General features: G+C 47.0%; 1 protein-coding gene across 5 annotated transcripts in view; it reads left to right on the top strand.

The window, feature by feature from the left end:
• ZNF384 (zinc finger protein 384) overlaps positions 1-27,069 on the top strand; it is a 386,393-nt gene that overhangs the window by 100,867 nt on the left and 258,457 nt on the right. For all 5 annotated transcript variants that reach the window (XM_069650656.1, XM_069650659.1, XM_069650658.1 and 2 more), the window contains 2 exons: positions 6,849-7,140; positions 22,246-22,470. In XM_069650656.1, coding sequence (XP_069506757.1) covers positions 6,849-7,140; positions 22,246-22,470 — 517 coding nt within the window. The remainder of the gene's footprint in view (positions 1-6,848; positions 7,141-22,245; positions 22,471-27,069) is intronic.

The raw sequence follows: 27,069 nt of genomic DNA, 5'->3' as shown, positions 1-27,069 counted from the left end.
GAATACCACCCACAGACGGAGCCCAAACCAGTAGCGGACACCCCCATGCCCCCCACCAGCCACTACACCACAAGACAACCAGACCTAAGCAGGACTATCTAGATGTCACCAAACAAAGACTAAACGACTCTCAACCCTACAATGCCGCGCAAACAACCAATTCCGAGAAAGACGAAGAGATGAAAGAACAAACACGCCAGAATAGCAACCTAGAACAACCACAGACTGGACCCCCACAAGCAGGAACACAAACCGAAGGAACTCTGAGAGAAGAGAATCCCTCTACCTAACTCCATACCTCGCAGACAACTGGCCACCACGGCAATCCAGCCCAACATTAGAAGCAGCAACATCAATCAACCTAACACAAGCAAGTAGAAGGATGGCCAAAACAGACAGACGACCGACCCAATAACCCCCTACATCACTGTCATGATGCCTACCTCCAAGGAGCCAGGTCCGACCCAGCAACCCCAGAGGCAGGCATCATTTCCCCCAGGGGAGTGCCAGCGGGCCCAAGCTGGGGCCCTTTGGACTCAGTCCTGGCACCTTAGGCGCCAGGCTCATGTTGGACCTCTGTCCTGGCGCCTTAGGCGCCAGGCTCATAAAGCTAGACATGTGTTCAAGTGTTTTAATGTGCACTTACCTGATGCAGACCATGCTGCCACATCCAGGCCCTCTTGAGGCCTGAATAGGAACTACTTTATCTGTGGGACTACTTTCCACCCGGGTGTGGTCGGGGAAGGATACATGCCTGATTGGAGGAAGGATACACACTTGGAACTTCTTCCAAAGCTATTTAAACCACACCCGATTAGCAACTCACGCTTCGCGTTGTTCTGCTCCTTGCAGCTGGACGCTCACCGTGTCAGCTCCTGCATCTGGACTTCAGCCACGCCTGTCAGCATCCTGGGTCACCTGCAAAGGGAGACAAGAGACCTACCAGCTAATCTGCACCACAGAGACATCACCGACGATCCTGAAAGGGAAGACCTTTTTAAAAGCATTTTGTTACGATCGCTGCATTTCACTCGCCTTTCCTGGGTTCCTCCATCTTCAGCAGCAATCATCCAGATACACAGCCACTTCCCAGAGCCTAGAGAAAAAGACAAGAACAAGAGGTGAGAGAAGGAAGGGAATAGGAAAAGCTCAGTTTCCTATTTCATTTCGGGTCTTGCTGCTTCCAAGCAGGACCCTGGCCCCTATGGGGAAAAAAGACAAAGACATTAGATGAGTGAATGCAAAAACATTACTTGAGCGCTCATCTAGGACTTACCAGATCTTTACTGGAACTGCACGTTTCACTTCGGGTCGGCGCCATATCTCCGGCATTCCGAACCCCGGCCCCTATGGGGAAAAGACATCAACATCAGCGCTTTGTTGCAAGAAGTCTCCAAAGGAATCTTCATTCATCACCTGAAAAAAGACAATGAACATTATTATTTAAAGCTTGAACTTTTGAACTTGCAACAGAACTTTTACAGCGCCTTACCAGTATAATGAAGCTTACCTGAACTCCCATCCAACCTCAATCCAGTGAAGTAACTGGGTTCAACGCGCCCCTGCGTCAGAAGCAGGATGGAGAGCTCGTCCTTTCAGACCCTAAGGTGAGACTTCACGGGGAATCGTGGAAGGGTACCGTGGAGGGTTGGAAGAGAGTGGGAGGCTTGAGCATAACTCAGTCAGTAGGTAATACTCCCTTTTCACGCACAGGGGAATATTCCTGCGAGCCGGAGAAGCCAGAGTAGAGGGCCCTTCCTGTCCATCTTCAGAGTCCTGTGCTTCACCATTGAAGAAGCATCAGCACTCGAAGCCAGACCTGCGCCTCCATGGGAATCAGGTGAGCGTTACAATCACCAAAGCAAGAGGAACTTCCAATCAACAACCACAACTCCCGGAAGATGAACCCGATGAAAACACTAAAAACCCAAGACAAAACCTAGAAGAACTCTTCAAAGACGCTGACACCCCGAACCCCACATCCCAACCAGTGACCGACCAAGAAGGAAACCTCAACACCAAGCCGAAGACGACCTCAACAAAACCCAAACCAAACACCTCCAAACTTCACTGCAATCTAATGAACACAAGATCCATGTCAAAACACTGAACAGAGATCTTCGACCTACTCGAGAACAACGGCATTGACATTGTGTTCATCACAGAAACATGGCTGGACGACAACTACAAAATCACACTCCAAAGCTGCCCCCCGACTGACTTCAAATGCCTACAAATAAACGGGAAAAACAAAAAAGGAAGAGGCATCACTATAGCATTCGAAGAACACCTGAAAATAAAAACTGACGAACCACTCAACATCCTCAACTGCGAAACCATGGTAATACACCTAACAGCGAGCCCAAAAACCAACATCATATTCATCCTGGTATACAGACCACCAACATATGATGCAACATTCGTCGATAACTTCATAGAAGCCATCACCAATTTAGCCATCAACCACGAACACCTAATCATCCTGGGGGACTTCAACATTTGGTTTGAAGACAGCCATGTCAACTCCCACAACTCACTAATTGATCCTCTCAGCACCATAAAACTATGACAACTAGTGAAAGGAGCAACGCACTTAGCAGGACACACCCTAGACGCAATTTTCGCCAAAGATAACTCATCACCACAGCACCTCCGATACAAATACAATGGAGCGACCATCTCATCATCCCATTCGTGATCACTCTGCCTACCCACGCCCACATCCGAAACTCACAACCACCACCAAAAGAAACTGGAAACATGTCAAAGATAGCAACCTATTTGAGCAACTGGAATTAACGAAACCCTCAACTACAGAACTGGAGCTAGCTGACCAAGACACAAAAGCAGAGATACTGCACAAATGGATCGCAGATACTATAGACAAGATCGCCCCAGAAAAACCGTTCACCCCATCAAAAAAAGAGCAGTGGCAAAATGGTTCACCCCACTATTAAACGACATGAAAAAGGAAAACAGAAAGATGGAATTGGAATGGAGGAAAGAATACAACCCAGGGGAAAAAAACACTGTACCAAAAACAAATCCGTGCATACAAGAAGGAAATTAAACAGGCAAAGAAAAGACATTACGATGACAGAATCAACAATGCCACCAACACACAAAAAGAAATGTTTAGCATCATTGAAGAAATGAGAAACCCACCAGGCTGCGATAACACCCCGACCCTCTCAGAAAAACTATGCAACGACCTGGCAGATCACTTGAAAAAAAAAATAAATCACTGACATCCGTCAAACCATACAAAAGCGACCAACCAACCACAACCTACAATCCAACGACCCCAACTCGGAACCACAACACAAACTCCGAAGCTTTCCTGAAATATCAGCAGAGGCATTCGCAATGCTGGTTAAACGAAGCAAGAAAGCGGGATCACCCATGGACCCATGTCCCCCATACATCTACAAATCAATCCTCGTGCAAGGCTCGCCAGCAGAACACTACAGAAACCTTCTAAATCTATCACTTTCAACAGGGACTGTACCGAAGATCTTCAAATCAGCATACATCATGCCACTCTAAAAAAAAAAAAAAAAAAAACACAAATGGTGACGTAGATGACCTTTCCAACTACAGGCCAATCTCTAACATCCCCTACCCAGCGAGAACTTCTAGCAACCTACATATATAAACTAACCCAAGAACACGTAGAAAAATACCACCTGCTGGACCAATCTCAAATTGGTTTCAGACTAGCGAGAGGAACTGAAACAGCACTACTATCCATCTGGGACGACCTCAAAACTAACGCAGACCCCAACACTACCTCAGCCCTTATTCTGCTCTACCTCTCCGCAGCCTTTGACACAGTTAGCCACGACACCCTGACCAAATGACTAGAAGACATAGGCATAACAGACACAGCACTACGCTGAACCAAATCATTCCTAGCAGACGGAACAGAAACCGTATGGATAAAACCTTTCAAATCCACTCCATGAGTCAATGATTGCGGAGTACCACAAGGATCCTAACTATCTCCACTATATTTCGACATCTATCAGACTCCGGCCATCAGAATCTTCAAAAAATACATTACATGTTACAACTACGCAGATGACACTCGGAGCCTCTACAAAATCAAAGACACCGATGCCGACCATCCAACCCTAACCGACTGTCTAAAAGAAGTCTTCAACTGGATGGATGCCAACAACCTGAAAATCAACCCAGGAAAGACAGAAATCATGATTGTATTCAAAGACCAAGACAACCAAAACACAATCCCATGGCCTACGGAAATGGGAAACGCACCAACACCATCGAAGGTAGTAAAAAAATCTGGGAGTCCTAATGGACAACAACCTAACCCTGGAACCACAAATGCAACAGTGAAGACCTGCTTTTTCCTCCTCTGCACGGCAAGAAAAATTCTACCTTTCCTCTCCTTCGCTCACAAAAAACTCACTATCGTCGCCCTAATCATGTCTAAAATCGACTATGCAAACAGCCTCTACCTCGGAATACCAGAATACCTCCTGAAGAAACTGCAACAGATCCAAAATGCAGCATCAAGACTAGTCCTGAAACTATCCAGGAAAGACCACATCACTCAGCCTTAAAAACATTACACTGTTTCCCGGTAAAACATTGCATCACCTTCAAAACAATGTGCATAACGCACAGGGCAATCAGCGGACAAGGAGCAGAATTCCTACAAAAGAAAAACAGTCTACAAACCAATGAGACCCCTCCGATCAAGCAACGAAATCCGCCTGGAATTTCAACCATACCATAAGAAAAAAACTTGGAGGCACCTCCTTCTACCACTTAGCCGCAAAAACCTGGAACAACATACCAAAAGAAATGAGAAACACTGAAGATCACCTAAAATTAAGGAAATCACTAAAAACCTGGCTCTACAACACCACAGACTAAACCAGGAAACCAAAACTGGAAAAGGATGACTAAACCAAAAAGACACGGACATCCCAGACCCAAGAGAGTAATGCCCACGACACCTGGACGGGCAAACCGATAGACTGGAATGCAGGCGGTACGCACTGAGATTGAGTCAACTACCCCAGACAATCCCACCAACACCTTCGCCCGCCCCTTAATTACTACCAAGTACCACATGGGTGTGGAATTATCGAGATATTGGCAATCATCCCACCATCTGAGAGGTTGTCATTGGCAGGTGCAATGGCCACAGGAGTATGAATGGAAGATGAGGGGAGCTATGAGAGAACATGTTAGAGGCAGGGGCTAGAGGAGTAAGGAACCTGTATGCCAGTCAGACCCAGATCAGGACAGAGCCGCAACAGGGGAGGCTACGCAAGCCGAGCGCTTCTATTCAGGATAGAAACGCAAACTAACCAACCTCCACTAAAAATGTCCCTTTCTGCATACACCTCTCAAACACCAAACCCTACAGAACAACAAACCACACAAACTTCACTACACTGCAACAACAAAACAAACACACACAGCCTTGCACAACAGTACACAATGACTATCGGCCGCGAACACCCCAGGCCCAGCTAACGGACCCACCGGGCTGGTGCCGCCAACAGCACATCTCTGCTCTCGTGCACTTTTCCTGCTTCCTCCCACTAACTCAACCTCCCCTCCTCTTTCAGAGCCGCCAGAGCGCCAAGGGACGACTCCGGTGGTGATAGTGCGCGGTACAAATATCCATTAACATTAACACCTCGAAAAGAACCTTGATCTAACAGTTCCCAACTCTGCGTCCCATGCTTCAAACTCATGAGGGCAGATGGATCGGTTACCAGGTCTTGAACCCAAAAACTGGAACTCCCTCCCAGTGACCTTGAGAAATGAGCCATCCCACACAAGATTAAAAGATTTTTTTTTTAAAAATCAATTTCTGTAGGATTGACTTTTCTGCACAAAACTATCCGCAATAGATTTCTGTCTGCTCTCTAAGACTTTCTGTTTTTCCCCCTACTTGCTGCCTGTTTTGTAATAATTGTCGTATTGTCTGTGTAAAGATTCTCACTATAACCAGATATGTAAGAATTCTGTAACCTACGCCGTGATATCCCCAGGTTTGGGCGAATAACAAATGCAATAAATAAATAAAAAATAAAAATGGCTCTAGTGAAGTCAATGGATTGAAAGTTGCAAAAAGGAAACTTTAACCAACAGTTGCACATCCCTCACCAGGGGGCTGTGTAAAAATCTCAGTAAAATGTATTCCAACTGTAGATATTTAATTTTTAGTGTTTGAGATCTTGTTCTTCAATTAACATTCTTGACTGGCTGATGGTGCTTCCTGAAGTGTGCACTCTTCATTTTATCACTAACTTGCTATTCCACAGACCCACTTAATCATGATTCTTTCATGCAACCCATATATACAAATGCAAGAGCTTCATGAATTCTGCTGTGTTGGCTTTTCTGGAGTAGCTTTCTTCATTATTGCACCTCTGGTATTTTTTAATTTTATCGGTAGAGATACGATTTGAGTCTAACATTAGCAGTGTGTGTTTGTAGCTCGTTTTGCAGTTAGCTCCCACAAATACAATTTTGGTATGGAACAAATGCTCAGTTGGGGTATTCTGCAGCAATAGAAATGTGGTTCAGGGAACTGGCTGAACAGTCCTTTTAGAGACAGATTGCTGGTTGCAGGCTGGGGTAGGGTCGGAGTGGAGATGTGAGGTCTGGTTACAGTACACTCGTTTTTTGCTGCATGTGAAAAGTGCCTATAAGAGAGGTTTTCAAGCTGGTACCAGATGGGAATTTTTATTTCCTGTTTTGGAACAAGTAAGTGGGAATTTAGAGGACGGTGTGAGGTTCTGCTGCAGACTCAATCTCTGTACAGGATGCATTGCCTTACTAGTCTGTCTGTCTCTTTTCAGCTGGCTTGGTCATTGCGTCCCCCTCTGGCTCTATGATCACCACTTCCTCTGGAGGGCACACATTCCCGATCAGTGCTCCACCTGCCATGATCATCTCAGCACTGCAGAGCTCCCAAGCCTTACAGGTGGTTCCTGACCTCTCCAAGCTGAAAGACGGTGGTGGACTCCCCAAGACTGGCAGAGGGCGCAAGAAGAAACGGCTCCCTGACCCCACCTTGCCTGACCTTAACGACCCTTATGACCTCTCCAATGAAGATGACGACGAGCACCACAAGGATGGAAAAACATACAGGTATGAGGCATTGTGAGCGGTACACCACCCAATAGGAAATCTCTAGGGCCAACTTAGCCTTTTTCTCTGCTACTTCTAACATAGCTTTCCCCTGTATACTGCTTCTCCTCTCCCCCGCCCCAACACCCCTCCCATTGTGCTTTCCACGTTGTGTTCATTTTGTTGAGTGGTACATGGTGCCTTGTGACAATTCAGTGGGCTTGTCTGGCAGCGTTCATGTCCTGGTTAGTTTGTACCACCATCAATTTACTGTTGATTGTTCGATTGGCTGATAGCTTATTTGATCTACGGTTTGACGAATCTCAACTTTACTACTTAGTACTGAGCTCTGCTGATTAATCATTGAAGTAGTTGCGTAGGATTGGAGATTTCAGTGGTCTTTGATGGTACATGTGCTGACTTTCTTACGTGAACTAGAAAAACCTCCATCACAGAATACAGTCCAAGTAATAATTTGGTTTTCAGCTTGTCTAGACCATTTCTTTTTATTTGTTTTTATTCATTTAGTGCAATACTGTTGGGGTAGATTTCTCTTGTTGTGTGAAATGCCTACTCCTTATGAATCCCCCAGCACTTTTTGCTTGACACCTGGATTTTTGTCTAATTATCCTAGGTGAGTGGGAACTTTTTTTCCACACTCACCCCTATGGAACCTTTTTGCCCCCTTTTGGGGTTTCTTTTTGGATTTGTGCTTTACTCCAACTTTTAAGGCACCTACTTTTTAAGGAAGCCACACACAGCACCTTTTGTGCAGTGTTGCCAGGAGCGCCTAGAGCTTTTCCTTTGTTTCTTGTTGTTCCCCGACTTACTCTTGCAGTTACCAGGACAGAGGGATACTTTGTATCTCTGGTAACTCTGCCCTGTATGTACTTTGTATCCTTTCTGTATTTTTTTATTTTTATTTAAAATGTTGTAGTTTATTTCCAAACTTTTCATTTGTATACAACTCTTAGTTTACATGATCGTATTAAAACAAAATTAAGACAGGATCCAAGGACTTGTATCCTATGATTTCGAGTCTTTCTTTAGAATTCTTCTCCAAAATTGAATGATCGTAAATATCATTTTGTTGTTGCATAGGAGGATCTGATCCCATCCATCTTTTGCATCTAACTGTATTGTGAGTTTCAAGTACATTTCTCTGTGGGTGTTTCTCAGATCTGACGGATCATTGCATTCCATTATTAATGGAAAAGAGATTCGGGATGTTCGGGGTCTGAACAAAATCTGCAGTATGCCTGTCCAATCAGTAATTGATTTGTTTTCGGCAATCGTTAGCGGGTTGGCACAAAATTAAGGTGTAGTCTCGGAAATAAGTCACGTATATCTTTGTCAGAAAACAATTTCAAATAGTTCGGAAGCTGATTAATCGCCCTATTCTCTGACGTACAGTTAAGGTTCATGCGATATTGTGTTTTGGCTTGCATTGTATGAATCCAGTCATTGAGCATAATTTTTTTTTTCCGCGTGCTGTGGATGTTGAATCAGCGCTTCGTTTGAGATTTCAGATTTCTCAAGGGCAAGTTCCATAGTCCTTTTCCAGTTGTTTAAGGTGCTTGTGTTGGTTGTGGTTGAGTTATTTGAAAGTATTTCCATAGCTTGGACTTTATCTTCTCTCTGGATTTTCCGAAACATATCGAAATGTTTCCATAATACAATGGATTTTAATGATTTTGTTGCAATCTTGTAGCAAATCTTGCCCATAGGAAACTACAGTGGCAATGATAACACCTTACGCCAGATTATGGCCTCAAGCTGTTGCCGTATATCCGGGTCAAGGTTAACCATAGCCTCAGCTCCATAGGTGAGTATCGCTGCTACTTTCTGTTGAAAAAAGGTGAGCACTGGTTTTAGAGAAAATGTTCCATATTTTATATGGATGAAGATGCCTTGTCTCGCCAAGGCATGCCTTGGATTTGAGGTGCAGACACCATTCTGTCTCGGATTTGGATTGATTGATCCATACCCCCAAATATTTAACTGAGTTAACCTGGTGAAGTTGTTTTTGTTGTTGTAGGAACCATGAAGGCTTTGACTTGGGTTGTTTCTTTGTTAACAACACGATCTGAGTTTTCTCGATATTGATCTTTAATTTGTTCAGCGTCATATAGTCTTGGAGTCGATTCAAGCATATCTGGAGACCTCAGTGTTTTATGAAAGAGCACGATGTCTGCATATCATCTGTGGTAGTGCCGTAGCATTGAGTTTCTGCAGATTTCGGGTCGATGTTCATATGCTCGTCAAAATCGAAAGTGAAAAGATTTGGAGTATTGCCGCCAAGGGACAGCCCTGTTTCAGGCCGTTTGTCATTGGTTTAAAGACGATGACATCGGCAGTCCTATGTATTTGGATGCTAGTATTGCTATATAGTAGTTTGACTGGCTCCAAAATATGTGGGGGACATCCCCAAGCTTTCAATTTAGACCAAAGCGCTTGTCTATTGATGTCGAAGGCGAGTTTCAGGTCAACAAAGGCTGAATTTATTTGAATTTTTCCTTGGATCGCATCTTGTTTTAGGAGATTTAATAAAAACAAGTTGAGATTGGTAACGACCCTTTTGACAAATCCAGTTTGTCTTTTTGCTTGTCTGTGGTTGTTAGCAGCCCAATTGGATAGCTTTTGCAATAAATACGCAGCAAACACTTTCCCAAGCGGATCAAGCAAGGCAATAGGACGGTAATTATTCGGTTGTTTTCTGTCTCCCTGCTTGAAAATGGGGACAAGAATTGCTGATTGACATGTTCGAGTTATGGCATTTAATTCCAAGATCAAGCTGAACAATTGCATACACGATTTCGTCCAATGTTGAGGATTCTGTTTGAGCGCCTTGGATAGCCCATCTGGGCCGGGGCGCAAGACATGTTTAACTTTGATATTACTTCAACAACATCCTCTTGATTGAACTCGAGTGACCATCTGTCCGGATGTTTCTCCACCTCCACCTTCGAGTTTGAATGCCATATTTTGTATAATTCTGTAAAAGAGTAATCCAACTGGATTCGGGTACATCCAAAATGAATCTGTTGTTGGTGTTATCATGTTGGTTTATAATATTCCATAAATTCCTGGTGTTTTTGTAAGTTAAGGCTTCAAGCATTTTTTCTGCTTCCTGTTGCGCTAACAGTTATCTGTTGTTACTCCAATTTCTGTATTTATGAGTCACCCTTTTAATCAAGAGTTGTTTCTTTCTTGGCTTTTCATGATAGTGTTGATGTTCTGCTTTTTTCTTTTTGTTGGGGATTAAAACTGTGAAGATGTTGCACAGGTTGATTAGTCTTACTACTTTTTTGTTGGAAGGGCTTTAAAAGCCATTTGTAGTTTAACTTACCCATTCCAGTTTGTTTCTGTATTTTTATCTTGTGAGATCCGCACACCCCACCTTATGTGGAGTGCTGAGGGGATACATGCTGTCCCTTTTCTTGCCTCTCCAGTAACCAATTGTTACTGTGACAAGCCTATCTGTTCAGGCTGGTGGTAGTGTACCTTTTACACAACTTTTGTTTTGTTTGTAATTCTATCGCAGGCACACCATTTAGCCAAAAATGGTGGCCTTGTTTTTAAGCCCTGAACAAGAGGGCTTGCCTTTTCTGGTTGTGAAAAGGTCCTTGTCACACTGTCTTCGGCGGTGTTAGGCACGATTGTATGCAGGACCCTGTGAGACTGCACCAGCCTTGTCCTCTTGGCAATAGTTAACCCAACCTTCGGTATAAGCATGTACTACACAAGTTGGTAGAGTGACTGAGCGCCAGACGTATCTCAAGAGGGGTCAATGTGAGCTGTAGGGTTATCACACAGATTCACAGTGACAAGTATCCAAATGAACAGTTGAATAAGCCTTCTTTAGAAGGGAGCAAATATATGTAACTCAAATGTACTTAAAAACTGCACACAGAGTTCAATAATTCAGTAGATACCCATTGGGGATGGCAAACATACTTCCTCCACCCTGGGGTGACTTAAATCACTAGGACACTGTGGATATTGATATATCACTGGTACATATAGAGCAATACTGAGGTTTAGTGTCAAAAGGAAAAGGGGGAATAAATTGGTGGTTAACAAATATTCTTAAACGGGTAAGTACTTTTGGAACCCTCCAATGCAAAGTAAGTTAACCCTTTCCTGGGGAATAGTTAAAGCACAAAGTCTGAGGTAAGAAACGTCTTTTAGGCAGCCAGGCCAGCCACTGTTAATTGAGCAAACAGTCTAGATGAACTGAAGCACTTTTGGTAGGTAAAGTCTTACACAAAGTTTTAGAAGTCTGTGGAGAAAATGAAATCACTGTAGGGCCACAAGCTGGGAGGCTTGTGAGGGGCAAAGCTGCAAGCAACTCCGCAAAAACAAACAAGACAAGTCTCCACTGAGAACTAGCAAGGCTACACAACCAGAGGTAAGTCCCCTTAGTTTTACAGTGCCTTTTGGTTTGAAGAAAACTGGACAAGAGGGAGGACGCCTGGGGACCCCTGCACTACGAATGGAAGGTTGGCGGTAGCAATGGGCAAATGTCAGATCAGTGGCACATCGCGGTTTCAGTTCCTCGCAGCTCTCGCAAACAGCACCACCACGGTTCTTGGATACCTTTTATGGGCTTTCGCATCTGGGGTCCAGCACTGGTTGAAGTGGCTCAGGCTTGGTCAGTCCTTCATGGGAGTCCGGAGGAGCTTCCTGTAGCTGGGGTCTGACTTAAAACGATGCACTCAGTCTGGTGTTTCTCTCCCTGGCAATCTGTTCCTTCAGCAGCAATGAAAGTATGTCCAGATGAGTTTGCTTTGGGGTTGATTGGTCCCACCAACAAAAGGGGAGAAGTCGTCCGTTGCAGGGCTTCTCTAGTCAAGGTGAATTCGAAGCTTCAGCAATGCAGCAGGGCTTCACCGGGCAAACCAACGGTCCAGGAGTTGCAGCAAGCGCCTTTTCCAAGTTCTACTTTGGATTCCTTCGTCCAGTGGTCAGCTGTCTTCCAAGCAAAAAGCCTCGCCCTTTTGTTAGGGAGAATTGTCAATGTACCAATTCCCTCCACCTTAGAGACCCCCGGCAACTTTGCTGGACTTGGAGGACTTGATTTTTTTTTTTTTTTACCTGGAGAGACCCTTTTCCCACTCTCTTATTTTAATGTGATTTTATAGACTGTTTCTTTTTGGTTGTGGGGTCTAACCAACTCCATAGGCATCTTTTACAATTGTCACAAAGCACCATCAGTGCAGTGCCACAGGGTAGTCTTCAAGATTTCCCAAGGTTTAAATACCTTCTCTGGGATCAACTACTGAAGCCTGGTAAAGATAAAACACACAGTGGACTCAGAGTAAAAGACGAGCAAGAATGAACAAACGGGAAATGGCAAAAAAAAACGGGGGAATTTTGGTAAAATGGTCACCCTTGGGTGCTGTAGTGCAGCTGAGAAATCAGCCTGCAGAGATTGCACAAAAGGTAGTAAAAAGAAACCACTGCCACCAGCCATTCAAGTTTGTTAGTGTAACGGGTTACATGAGAAGTGGGGTAAGGAGTTACTAGGTAACCCCAGCACTCCACATAAGGTGGTGTGAGCTGGACCCGCAAAGGAAAAAGGTAAAATGGACAAAAGTTGTCCTACTATTCTTGGGGACTGTAGTTCAGACAAGAAAAATGTATTTAAACATTTGAGGATGCCAAGGGACTCCTCAGTGGCACTTAACAAAGGGTGCTAGATGTCACTATATAAAAAGCCGATGCTTATGAAGTTTACCAGACTCCATTAAAACATAAGGAACACAAAATCTTGGAGAGAAAAGGCACGAGTGGGTGGCAAAAAGGCCCACTCGCAATGTTAAAATCAAAAAGGTCCCAGATTCCAGCAAAGGGCTGGGGGTCTCGAAGGTTAAAGGGAATCAGCACAGAAACTGAAAATTCTCCCTAACAATCTGCAGGTGGCAGGTTCAAATCCTGGCAGTCTACTCAGCCTTTCATCCTTCGGAGGTCAATAAAGTGTACCAATTTCGATTGGCACTTTGGATAAAAGCATTTACTCCTACGTCCCGTCCCCTTTCCTCCATACTTATGGGACATCTCTCCGTCCTGTGGGACCGGAGCACTTTGTAAAAAGCATCCAAAAATGTTTCCAAAATGTGTCCTTCCTCTTTCTTGCGCGGGGCCTGGCACGCGGCCGTAACCCCTCCCACCTTGGCTCCGCCCTGCGCATCACCCATCAGTTCTTTTCTCCGCTCGTTCGGGACTGGACGCACTTGCATCCTCGGAAGATTTTCTTCCCTTTTTTTTTTTTCCCCTCTCTGGCTCTCGCTAGCGATCGTGTGCTGGTCTTTCTATGTCGTTCAAACTAGATTTTCCAGATTGTTCATCGTGTCACCGTCGTTTCGCCAGGGCGGATCCCCATCCTCTTTGTTTAGAGTGCTTGGGTCCGGATCACCGTTGGATCCCTGTTTTTACTGCGACTCCCTTTCAGTCCGGGCACTTCAACGTCGGTTGGAGCGGTGGGAGGAGGTGTTCCGACAAACTCCTCCTTCGCATTTTCAGGCGTTCATCGACGAGAAGAAAAGCCCGGTAAATTCTTTACTTTTCAGAGCACCCCGGCCGGGGGATACCTTTCCGGGTTCCTCTCGGGAAGGGAGGGGCGTTGATCGCTCTGCCACCGGGGTTCGCCCTGAGGTGCCCGTTGGGCCTAATAATTGTACCAGAGTTTTCTCCGAGGGTCTCCGTAAGGGGCCTGTATATACCAGAGTGCACTCCGAGGCCCCTCCTGTGGGGGCTGTTTGTAGACCCAGTTCTACTGAGTTGTGGGGTACCGGAGCTCGCTCTGAGGCCGTTCTGTCGGCTTCGCTCAAAAATAAAACCGGGTGCGCCCCGAGGACTTGGGTGGGCTTTGCTGTTACCGAACGGATGTTCGAGGCCCGTGCAGATAAGGCTGTTACTGGACCTGGGTCCAAGGTCCCTCGTTCAGAGGCTAAAGCTACCAACAGTTCTGAGAGGCCTGACAAAGCCTTGTCGGTGAAAGCTGTTTCTCAGCTTTCCATCTCTTGCGGTGGCACCAGACCTGTTGAGGTGGCAAAGAAGCAAAGTTCTTCTTTTACCGGCAGTGCCGAGGTCCTTCCTTCGAAGGCTAATTTGGCGGTTGGTATGTCACAAAAACATTCCAGGCCTCACAGTAACAGCTCTGCCGAGGTCCCTTATATTAAGGCTAAAGTTAAGACCCCTGATCCATCAACGGGGACCCCTGCCTCACTTCCTCACGTGCCGCAGTTCCCCTCAGATGATGACAAAATGGCGCCCGTTCCCGCCACGACCGCGGCAGCCATTTTGGGTGCTACCCCTACATCTTCGCCATCGGCCTCAGGTGTAGGGCTTGGCCCCTTGAGTGAACATAGTCCCTTGTGCGCATCCTTAAATGCCAGTTTGACTGGAACGCTTGGATGCCTCTTCTGCACAATGTTTTGCTGCCTGCAGGGTTGGCACAGTTGATTTATGTGGATACGTCGGTAGAGGGGCCTGTGTGGCACCTGTCCCCCTTACGTCCCTGGATTTGGCTGCTTCAGGTTCCGAAGCAGTCCCCGGAGGAAGCCTTTTTTGGTAAATTTCAAACGCTTATGCGTACCAACCCCATGAGGGAGTATTTCAAAGGGCTTTTTAGGAAGATAAGTCCTCCCGCGCCTCCGGCTCCACCTGTTCCTCCGGTGGTTCCCCCAGTGCCTCCCTTGCCTACGGTGCCTCCCCCGACTCTTCCGCCTTTGCCCCCATTGTCCCCTGTGGACAAGGCAGCGCCTGACACGGTTCAGCAGGATCCTGATCTGTCTGATGACGCAGAAGGCGATCAGGACAGCGAGGACCTTCCCCGCTCTATCAGAGCTTTTCGTGACTGGGTACTGGACATGATGAACTTCTTAGATGTTCCAGTGCCGAGGCACCCGCTCCACAGGAGGGCGTGCTTTCTGGGGCGTTCACCCCGTCTCCCTTGGAGCGTACCGGCCTGTTCTTGCAGAAGGACGTTCTGGCCGAGGTCCGGAGAGTCTGGGAAAAGCCACACTCTGGACTTTATCAATAAGAAAATTGATGCTAGATACAGGCTGCATTCTTCGGAAGAGATGGCCCTGTCATCTTGTCCGCCCCCCTCCTCCACAGTGGTAGCTGCGGCCACTTTGCAGTCCAGGCCTGCAGCATCCTCTTCCACGACGGCTACTCGGGTTCTCGGAAAGGACAAGCTCCTCAACTCCCTCGGGAGGAAAATCTTCACCAACTCGGCCTTGCAGCTCAGGCAGGCCAACGCTGAATTTATAATAGCGGGAGCTAACATGCGGATGTGGAAAGGTCTGTTGGAGTTTGAGGAGTTTATCCCGGTCGAGAAGCTGGATGACTTTAGAGGAGTATGTAAAACACAAGGGACTGTTGTGGGTATTCCTACTGTGGGTTGCCCAATACTATGATCGCACTCTGGAACTCAGTTTCTTTGTTAGGGTGGGTTAGGATGGGTACATATCTTTTACTGGACTTATAATTGTAAGTTGGTGCACTCTGTCGTGCTAAAAACACACATATTAAGACATTCTCGGCTATCTATGTGTCTGCCACTGTCCGGATGAAATTCTATAGACTTTAATGAGCTTTCTCTGTCTTAAAAGACTGAAGAGTGTACATTATATTCTCCAGTAAGTTCCTCTTTTGCATCTGAGCATTGAAGAATCTTGTAGGCCCTTGATGTTTGTTTTTCAGGGTCCTAGTAAGGAAGACCCTGCCTGTGCTTGTTTCTTGAGCACTAGGTCAGGTCTCCCAGTAGCCAACTGCTTTCTGTGGTATTCAGTGGGTAGACCACATTCCTCAGGGCTTAAGGGGGCATCAAAATGGGTGTTAGTAGTTCTATGCACGGAAGGGTGAGGCAGCCTGAGACCTGCTGCTTTCGTCCGATAAGAGGTCTGGGGTGCACCGCGCGATGGGTTTTCTGACTTTAGAGGAGGCCTTTCCGACTCCAGGGTCTTGGCCCAGGATCTCCTGGAGGCTGCGGCTCATCATGTAGACACCTCGGCTTGGGGCCTTAGGCTGGGGGTTGATAACTCACAGCAGGCGTGGCTGCATGCAACTAAATTCTCAAAAGAAGTGCAGGACAAGGTGCTGGACCATCCGTTCGATGGGAAGGAGCTCTTTCATGCTACAACAGATTTAGAGCTCACCAAGACGAAGGATAGCACTTAGACAGCTAAGTCCTTATCTGTCCTGGTTAAGGCTCCTTTCAAAACCCAGAGACCGTTGTCGCAAAGTCGACCTTCCTCTGGTTTTAGGGGCTTCATCGACCGCAAGTCTCCCAGGGTGGATACCCCTTCAAGGAATAACCACCGTAGGCAACAACGGACGCGGTTTTTCTCCCGTTCCTCAGCCTCGTCCTCGGGTTCAGGTGGCACCGCCACTGATAAACCTGCCAAATGAGGGTTTTCCGCGCTTGCACGAGACCCCGGTGGGAGGATGCATTGCGTCTCATTGGTAGACGTGGCAGGCCATCACAGAAGACAGATGGGTCTTGGCTCGAGCGTTCTTCCGCTTAACTCTACCCCCCCTAACACACCCCTCAACCCTCCTTTTCAGCTGTTGGGCTCGCCCTCCCTCAAAGCCGAAGTTCAGAAACTTCTGGACCTCAGAGCTGTGGAACTTGTTCCCCTTGGGGAGCGAGGGGAGGGCTTTTACTCCTGGCTGTTTACGGTGCCCAAACACAACCAGGCTGGCCTGCGCACCATCCTAGACCCTTCCCAGTTCAATCTTTTCCTACCCCAAGAGAAATTAAGATTATCACGCCTGGCCAGATACGGTCCTCCTTGCAGATGGGCGATTGGCTCAGCATCGTGGATCTTCAGGATGCGTACATGCATATACTGATTTGGAACCCATACAGGAGATATCTCTGCTTCTCTTTGGGAGAGGAGCACTTCCAGTTTCGAGTGCTTCCTTTTGGCCTCAGCTCGGCCCCGCGTGTCTTCACGAAGATGTCGGTGATTGCGGCCTATCTTCGTCTCCAGGGTATCCATGTGTATCCATATTTGGACGACTGGCTCTTACGCAGCCCTTGTCCGCTGGCAGCAGCGTGCAATCTCCAGTCTCTCCTTCAGCTCCTGTTCCATCTTGGGCTGTTGGTGAACTGGCGGAAATCTTCCATGACTATTTTGCAGGACCTGATTTTCCTGGGTTTTCGCTGGAACAGGATTGACTGCAGAGTGTACCTGACCGGGGACAGAAAGGCGGATCTGTTAGCCACGTGTCAGATGTTTGCGCAGTTGGAGAGCATGTCGGCCTGGTGGTTCCAGAGGCTCAAGATGAGACGGACCCAGATGGCTCTTCGGAGTTCCTGGCGTCAGGCTTTGGACCCGGATTCCAAGCTGATGATGATTCCGGATTCCATGAGAGAGGACCTGGATTGGTGGTCATCTCTCAGCAACCTGGCGGTGGGTGCGGGGTTTCAGGACCCAGCCCTTCCCACCTCCCCCGTGTGTACCTGTCCATCCAGATATGGGAGTGGTGGGCTGTGCTTCATAGTGTCTGGCTGCTTGCAGTAGACATCCCGGGCCAGCTGAATGTCACAGCGGATGCCCTCAGCCAGTGGACAGTGGTCCGCTACGATTGGGAGTTGAAGGCGGAGGTCCTCTCGTGGATTTTCTTGCGTTGGGGCACACAGGAGGTGGACCTCTTCGCTACGGCGGTAAACAAGAAGCTTCCTCAGTATGCCTCGAGAGGGGGGCTGGGAGCCTCCTCTCTGGGGGATGCTCTCGAGATTCCATGGCACAACATGAGAGCTTATGCCTTCCTGTCTCTAGTTCATTGAGCAATTTGGAAGCTGAAGAACTCTGTAAACTGTTCCCTTCTACTCATAGCCCTGTGGTGGCCGGCCAGGTTTTGGTTCTCAGAACTTGTTGGTGTATCCGCCGATTAGGTTACCAGTGACCCCTGATCATCTTCATCAAGGGGAACAGCAGATGTGGCACCCTTCCCCACAAACGCTCAGCTTGGCGGCATGGTGCCTGAGTTCAAGTCTTTAGAGCATCTTGACTTGTCTTCGGATAACATGCGTATTATCCAGGCAGCCAGGAAACGCTCGACCAGATCCCAATACAGGAGTAAATGGCTCAGGTTCTGTCATTGGTGTTTAGAAAAGCAGTTGGATCCAAGGGTGGCTACGATTGACACAGTGCTGTCCTTCGTGTCCTCCCTAGCAGAGTCGGGTGTTCACGTTCTGTCATGCAGAACTTACTTTTCAGCGGTTTCCGCTCATCTTTCTACAGAACAATGCTCTTATTCTCTGAGTAACCCAGTGGTTAAGAGGCATTTTGCAGGCTTCACACGCCTCCACCCTCCGGTTCGTAGTCTGCACCCGCCGTGGGACCTAAATGTAGTCCTGACGGCGCTGTGCCATAAACCTTTTGAACCAATGGCTACGGTGGACCTCAAGTACCTATCATGGAAAGTGTCCTTTATGGTCGCCGTTACGTCAACGAGAAGAGTGAGTGAGATCGATCCAGGCCTTGTCAGTGAAGCATCCTTTCTTGGTCTTTCACAAAGACCAGGTAGTCCTACGTATAAACCCGGCCTTCCTACCGAAGGTGGTAACTGAATTCCATCTGAATCAGTCGATCTCCCTATCGGTCTTTTTTCCGAACCCTGCATCAGAGGCTGAAAGGGTTCTGCACTGTCTTGATGTCAGAAGGGCTCTTAAGTTCTACCTTGACCGGATTTCCGAGCTTAGGAGTTCTCAACTTTTTGTCACCTTCGGTAACCCTCAGGGTAAGCAGGCGACTATTTCTCGGTGGATCGCCGCCTGCATCACGGAGTCTTTCACCGTCCAAGGGCTGAACTCTCCTAAGGGTATTCATGCACACCTGGTGCGGGGCAAGGGAGCTGCCGTTGCTTTTCAGAAATATGTCCCCTGGGAGTCCATCGCTAGGGCAGCTACTTGGGCCTCCCCATCTGCTTTTTGTAAGCATTATTGTCTTGATATGAGCTCAAGAGCTGATGCTCAGTTTGGTTTGGCTGTGCTGAAGCTTTTTCTGTAGTGGGTATTTCCATCCACCCGTAGTTCCTGTTAGGAGTGCTTGGGAATCTCCCATAAGTATGGAGGAAAGGGGACGGGACGTATGAGTATAACCAGGTTACTCACTGTAGTGACCACCTTACTCCTAGTCCATAGTCCCCTTTCCTCCATACACCCGCCCGCCGTCCCCTCTAATAAGGTTCCTCTGTTATTGCTGATAGGTCTCTGACCTGGCGATAGAAACGGACTAATGGGCGATGCGCAGGGCGGAGCCAAGGTGGACGGGGTTACGGCCGTGTGGCGGGCCCCGCGCAAGAAAGCGAGGAAGGTCATATTTTGGAAACATTTTTGGATGCTTTTTACAAAGTGCTCCGGTCCCGTCCCATAGGACAAAGAGATGTCCCATAAGTATGCAGGAAAGGGGACTATGGACTAGGAGTAAGGTGGGCACTACGGTGAGTAACCTGGTTAATATAAATTAACTTGAGATGCTACATCCAGGAGGATAAAATAGGAAGACGGTGGTAAAACAGCCTAGTAACAGTTCCAGCTTGACACATCCCATCCAGTGGAGCCGAAGGCAGGACATCCGGCAGCCAAAGTAAGAAACCAGCGTTAAGGTGCTGGACACAGGGCTCAGCCATTCTAGCCAAACCTGACCCTAAAAATCCAGCAGCCGTGCTTTGTGACCAGAATCCTCCAGCAAGCAAGCAATTAAGCCTACAAAGTCCCAGCAGACTTTAGGAATGGTGAGTTTCCCCTAGATATGCCAGATCATTGATAGGCTATACATACCCTCCAAGCATACAAAATTGCAGTCACACACAGGTTTTGGTGGCCAGAGAATCAGACTGGCCCTTAAAACGGCCAAATACTCGGGTCCCACTACTGCTTGTTGTATTGGCCTTGCTCATGCAAGGGCTCAGTTTAAACCAGCCCAAGCCACCACATTGTGTGTATGGCTGTGGTCAGCGTGAGACCCTGCTTGCACAGCACCCATTTTAAACCTTCCTCATCATTTACTTCAGCAAAGGAATGGCCCCAAAACAAAAGGGCTGATCAGACTTTAGAAAAATCTTTTGTACCCAAATATCTTCCATACCTTTACATTTGACTACAAATGTGGTGCAATCGGGTTCAACTCTATTGAAATGCAAAATATATTTAGTGTTCACCTTCTTACTCGACCGCATCACTTTTAGAGGATAAAATAAGGCCCTCTAACCACAAAAAGAAGTCTGACCTTAGAAACTAAAATGGGCTATACATTTTAGAGGTCACATGAAGGGGTACAACAGAAGCCCCAAAAATGTAATTCAACAGTTTGTGCAAATGCTAAATTGTGAATCTTTTCTCCAGACATTACTTTCAAAATAAAAAGAATGTAAATTAAATGGACAATGCCTACTGTATTCCATAAAGCCTATCACCATTTGTCACTGTATGGAAATTGATAAACCTATATTTACTTGTAATGGGTGGACCAGTATGTTGGGAAGGCTTCAAAGTCCTGCATGTGATCACCAACTTTCTTGTTGGGTGACCTTAAAGTGTTCTCTGTTCAAGGATAATGCAAAATTGGGAAAACAAAAGTGAGCACTGAATATGAAACAAGCCTTGTACAGGCACCTTTCCCGGCAACCAGTCAGTGCAGCAGACTGGTAGGTCAGCAGGGGAGAGAAAGCAGAGGCGAAAAGAAAAATCTTGAGCTGCTGGTCTGGTTAAGTTTGAGAGGGGCAGGGAGGCCATTCCAGAGGGAGGCACCTGCAGAAGAGAGAGATCTACCCCTTACTCTCTGCCTGGAGAAGCGTCTGACCCTCCGAGTTGGAGGTTGCTGAGCAAAGGGCTTGAGGGAAGGTGTTTTGGAAGAGTTGGATGTACTGCCGGCCCCAGAAAGCCTTGTGGACGATGCCGAGGGTCTTGAACTTTATCGTGCCAGCCTACCACTTTGAATGTTGGCAAATTTATTTTTTATTGCACGAGTACCATGAGACTGATCAATGTTTTTTAAAATAGTTTAAATTCATTCCATACTAGGATTATTGCGGATATCATTCCGGTTTTACACTGCCTTCCCTCCTTTTCAACTACCCCTACACTCGAACTCCCTCCCCCCGGCACCCCAATCCAACATAGCATGTAAATTCAAATTCATGTTTTCCATCAGTCCGGTTCCCCTTTTCTTTCTGCATCCCCACCATGCCTTGTTTGCTTATTCTTCCTTTTGAGAATCTGTATACATACATGGTTTGCCTTTTGTTCTTCTAATGTTTATACTTTGGCCAACGTCTTCCCCTCCGACCCCTGCACGCCCCTGCATCTCAGTCTGCTTGCTTCCAAGACGGTCTCCTCTGGGTGGAATATGGTCTCTGTTCTCTCCCATGAAGGACTCCCAAGACCCCTTTTTGAGTGTGCGGTGTTCGTTCATTTTGCATGCTTCCCTTTGGGGAGAGCCATTCAGGTACCAAATGCTCTAACCCCTTTCCTAGCTACCAATGGGGTTCCTCTTTCCTATTGGGCCTTTCTTTTTCTTCCTGCTGCACCCTTACCTCTTCTTCCGGCTGCCCCCTTTGGCACCTCTGTCCATGCTCATCCTCATGTCAGGATAAATCAATTCAGGATAGAGACGCACACTAACAAACCCCACTAACAATTTCCCCTTCTGCATACACCTCTCAAACTCCAAACCAAACCCAACCAAAACCTACAGCACAACAAACCGCACAAACTTCACTACATTGCAACACCAAAACCAAAACACACATGGACTCGCACAACAGTACTTGACGACTACCGGCCACAAACACCCCAGGCCCAGCCAACGGACCCACCGGGCTGAGGCCGCCAACAGCACATCACTGCTCCATTGCACTTTTCCTGCTCCCTCCCACTAACTCAACCTCCCCTCCTCTTTCATAGCCGCCAGTGTGCCAGGGGATCACTCGGGTGCTGATAGTGCGCGGTACAAATGTCCTTTAACATGTGTTGCCAGGTTCCTGCAGATGCTAATTTTGATGCGATTGTCACACCTCCACCCTCAGTAGGTAGTCTTCTCCCTGGTGCTTCCCTTCTGACATTCTATATTTATTATTTTTTTGTCCTTGACCTGGACACTGCAGGTGCCGGATGTGTGCTGTGACCTTCTTTTCCAAGTCTGAGATGCAGATTCACTCCAAGTCACACACTGAGACAAAGCCTCACAAGTGCCCTCACTGCTCAAAGACCTTTGCCAACAGCTCGTACCTGGCCCAACATGTACGCATTCACTCTGGAGCAAAACCCTACAGCTGCAGCTACTGTCAGAAATCCTTCCGCCAGCTTTCACACCTCCAACAGCACACTCGGTAAGCATCTGCTAGCATGAGCAATGTGTGACCCGCCCTCTGCATGCCTGGCTTTCATAAACCCTTGCTGTTCACCGAGAAGGCAGGGCTGCATATTGTCTGCTTCTCATGACTTGCATGTATGGGGGCCATTTACACTGCGGCAGAATGAAGGGTTTTTAGTTCTATATGGTTTTGATGTATGGAGCCTGTTCTGTTATGCTTTGTCCATTGGGACACAGAGCTTGCCATATAAGCACTGCTTTGAGCCTTCAGTCCACCACAGGATGGGGGATTGTGCACTCCATATGTTTCTGTGAAAGAGAGGCAGTGATTTCACATGGCCACCTCCATCTATGCATGCACATGCCTAGCAAGCAGAGGGGCATAGCTGCTGATGCTGGTCATGAGTTTCTGGTGGCATGCATCTGTTGGGATGATTGGGTTTTTGTGTACTGCATTGCGACAGCAAGCTGCCAAATATCCATTCAGACAGTGTCCTCAAAGCGCTGCCTGTGGCCTCTAGTTACCTTCCTTCAGGCTGTGAAAAAGGGTGACTGAAGTCGGAGAGTGGAGATATATAGTGAAATACTTCTTAGACAGCAAAAGGTACTCAACCACTTCTTACACTGGGTAGGATGCTTTCTGTAGTAGGTCTTTTACATTATGAACATTGCAGTATCAGTAGCGATTTAAAATCATGGGGAGGATATGATGCATCCTCTTTCCACTAAATCGGAGTATCACAAGTGATCGCAACCATCTGTGTCCTAGGATGATGCCCACAACCACTGTTGGCCAAAAATACTTAAATCAGCCACCCTGTTGCATCCAAGCATCCACCTACTCCTCCGATAGTCTGCCTGCATACACTCCATTATGTCTTCCAGCTCTGCAAACCCACTTTTTTTTAGCCCAGCTCCAACCCATCATGCCTATGGTCATGTCATCTTCCAAAAATACGCATCACCCATCTGCAAATATGTTACAAGTCTTTTCTATTTTTCCTCTTTTAATAACACACCAGAGCCCTTGCCTGTTCGATCTAAAAGCAGGCTGTGACCATGTCCAGCCCTCCAAGGCACTATCTGCCATTGGTCTTGTTGGATCCATTGCCCTGCTGGGGTGATGCATGCTTGTTCCAATTGATTTTCTACTGCCTCCTTGTCCCCTCTGCCATTTTCTGGGGACGCTGCTTGTTCCATGATTGTGGAGCTCTTTAGATGTGTGTGTGTGTGATCGAAAGTAACACCCTTGCCCTCTAGAATTTGTCCCTGTATAGTTTTCACTTTTCCTCCCTGGTTAACACGACCCTTTCCCCTGATGAGTCCTCATCTGAGGCCTACTGAGAGACCTCAATATGGACATTGCCAACTGAAAGACTTGGTGTTTCAGTGGGCTTAAACTGCTTGTGGGCAGAGTTTCTACTATTCCAATGGCGAATAGAGTGCTGTATGCTATGGTTGTCCCTACACGCAACTGCTTTGTAAACCCACTTGAGAATCCATTGTCCAGACATTGCTCTTATGAGGGAGTGAGATACAGGTGTGGCCATTCATTTTTGTGGCTGCTCCTCCATCAGAGAATTAGGGCTAAAGTGCCAGAGCTAGATGGGATCCGTGTTGGGTAAGATTTTTATCTACGATAAATCTTCCTGACCTATGTCAACCCAAGAACATTTTGCTTTGACTGGGTAACTATTTTACTCTATTTTTATTTAACATTTGTATTGCGCGCCAATCCCGGAGGCATCAGGGCGCTGGGTACATGAATAGTACGTAGAGATTACAGAGCAACATAGTTGCAGAGATATAGGTGTTGGGAGAGAACAATACATGGAAATGGGTGCTGCAGGGAGGGAGGGCGGTGGTGCAGAGAATGGGAGGCGAAGATGAAAGCTAGTGTCTAGGTTTCTAGTGTCTAGGTTTCACTTGGCATTGTTGTCGAGAGACCATGAAGATTTTGAGCTGCTTGCGGAAGACCCCAATGTGAGGGTTCTGCTTAGTTTATGTGGGAGATTGTTCTGTAGCGAGGGTGGGGAAGCTGGCACCTCCAACTATTTTCTGTCTGTATGGTGGGATGGTTAGGCGGTTGGAGTGGATTGATCGGTGGGTCTGGAAGGTTGCCATTTTAGTATTTTTGTTTTTTGTGAGGGGTATCTAGGTGCTTTGTTGGTTATGCATTTGTGTGATGGGTAGTGTGGTGAAGAGTATGCGTTGCCTAATAGTTGTTAAGCAAGAATTGGAGTAGTAAACCCGTGGGAGACTACACCACCCTTGTCCTCTTGGTAGTAGGTAACCCACCTATTGGTATAGGTCTGTACCACACAAGTTGGTAGTGTGATTGAGCAGCCAGACTTATCTGAAGAGGGGGAAATGTGAGCTGTAGCATCAAAATCCACAAATGCAAGTAACCAAAACATTTGCACTCAAGGTTTTCTAGTAAAATAATGTATTTAACTCATTTTTAAATAAACATTCTTTAAAAAATACACTTCAAAATACGTTCTCAGAATCAAGGCAAAGCAAGGAGATACTTGTTAGAGATGCTTCATACACACTTCCTACACCCTGAGGTGATTTCACTAACAAGGACAGTAATGGCATTTATGTATCACTTGAGGGACAGTTAGAATCAAAGTCAATGGACTTGAGGAGTCTGCAGGGAGCCAGGACAGCCAATGTCAATTTGAGCAAAGTCTATGGAGCTGAGGCACTTAGATAGTAAAAAAAGTCTTGCACAGTGTTTGTTGGGCCACAAGCTGTTACACTGGTGAAAGTTAGAGCTGAAATCAACTCTAGAAACGTAGCTACTGCAAAACCCAACTGAAACAAGCAAGCTACAGACCAAAGAGGTAGGTACCCCTTAGTCAGCACAGTACCTTAGGTTGGAAGAGGATCCAGCTGGCTTCTGTCTTGGTTGCAGTGTTGCAGATCCCGGGTTCATGTGCCTCATTCCTGGGGACAAGAGGGACGATGTCTGCAGGACTTCTGCACAGCAGTTCGGAGGTTGGCGGCAGCGACGGACTCTTTCCAATTCATTGGCACTTTGCGGTTTCAGTGCACGGTAAACAGAACTACCGTTGATCTTGGATACCAGTTTGGCTTCCTTCTCTCCTGGAGTCCAGCGCTCTTGTGAGTTGACTCGAGCTTGGGTTGTCCTGGTTCGGTAGTGAGGTGACTCGAGCTTGGGTTGTCCTGGTTTGGGAGGCTCCTCTGGAGACTCCTGGAGCTTTCATCCGGCTTACAGATGTCGCACCAGACCATGGATTTCTCGACCCCTGGCACTCAGTTCTAGCAACGGCAAAGAAGTACAGCCAGTTGGGGAAGGTCTTCAGCAGGGTTGGTCTCTGGGTTTGTTGGTCCCACTAACCCAAGGGAAGTAGTTGTCCAAACCGGGCTTCCCTTGTCGATTAGTAAAAGAAGTTTGAGCACAGCAGCAGGGCTTCACCGGGCAGTTCAACGGTCCAGGAGGATGCAGCAAGCTTCTCTTCACGATTCCTTCGGATGTTTCGTCCAGTGGTCGACTCGCTCTTCAGTCCAAGGAGCCTCGCCTTTAATGCAGGTTTTTCCCATTCATGCACAGACTAGCTGTCACTCACACAGCAGGGTGGCGGTCCTGCAAGGACAGCCAGCCAATCATGACTGTGCGCATTCAGGTTTCCCTGCAGACAAAGGACTAGGAGTTTCAGGCACCTCCCTCACTTCCTGCTTTTCCAGACACACGAGCCAGAGGCGGGTTTCAGTACTGAAGCCCGCCAAAGGCAAAACAAACAAAGGGCTTAAACCTGGTTTGGCACGCACAGTAAAACTAAGGAAAGACCTCACAAACAAGAAATGGTGAAAAAAGACGACCAGGGACATTTTGACACAATAGTCACCCATGAGCGCTATACTGCAGCTGAGGATTCAGCCTGCGGTAGAAAAGCACAATGGTAAGAAAATTAAACCACTGCCACCAGCCATTTAAAGTAGTGAGGTTAATCTACACAATTTTTCATGAGTAAGTAGGAAAAGGGGCTACTAAGTAACGCCCCTAGCACGCCACATAAAATGTGCTGGACCTACAAAGAGTAAAGGTAAGTGAAGTCAATTTCACTACTATTCTTGGGACCTGTAGTTCACCTAAGAAAAGGTATTTAAACCTTCAGCGAAATCTAACAGATTGTTCTGTGACACTGCATTGAAGGTGCTGTCACCATGCAAAACATGCCGATAGTTTGACAGACTCCAAAAACAAAGGAAACCCATAATCCAAATAAGATCAAAATACAGTAGTGTGAGGAAAAGGGTTCACTCTCTTCAGGGCGAAAACTAAAGGGTCCTAAAGTCCAGCAAAAGAGCTGGGGGTCTCCAAGGTTGAAGGGAATTGGCACAGAAATGAGAATTCTCCCTAACAATGGGTAGCCAGTGGGCCTTTTTTCTAGCCACTAAAATGTGTTCTCATCTGGTATAGGTGCAGCTCTAGGATCGTTGTTTTGAACTACCTGGAGTTTGTTCAGGTTTTGTGTGGAGGTGCCTGCAAAGGGTGCATTGTAGTAGTCCAGCCTGGACCCTATGAGGGCCCTTGCAATCGTGAGGCAGGTGTCTTGGGATAGGAACTGTCTGGAGGCGAGAATTA

The sequence above is a fragment of the Ambystoma mexicanum genome, chromosome 3p, assembly GCF_040938575.1.
Source record: "Ambystoma mexicanum isolate Mex_15411 chromosome 3p, UKY_AmexF1_1, whole genome shotgun sequence".
NCBI classification, from domain to species: Eukaryota; Metazoa; Chordata; class Amphibia; order Caudata; family Ambystomatidae; genus Ambystoma; species Ambystoma mexicanum.
This window is presented reverse-complemented; position numbering and strand designations above follow the sequence as displayed.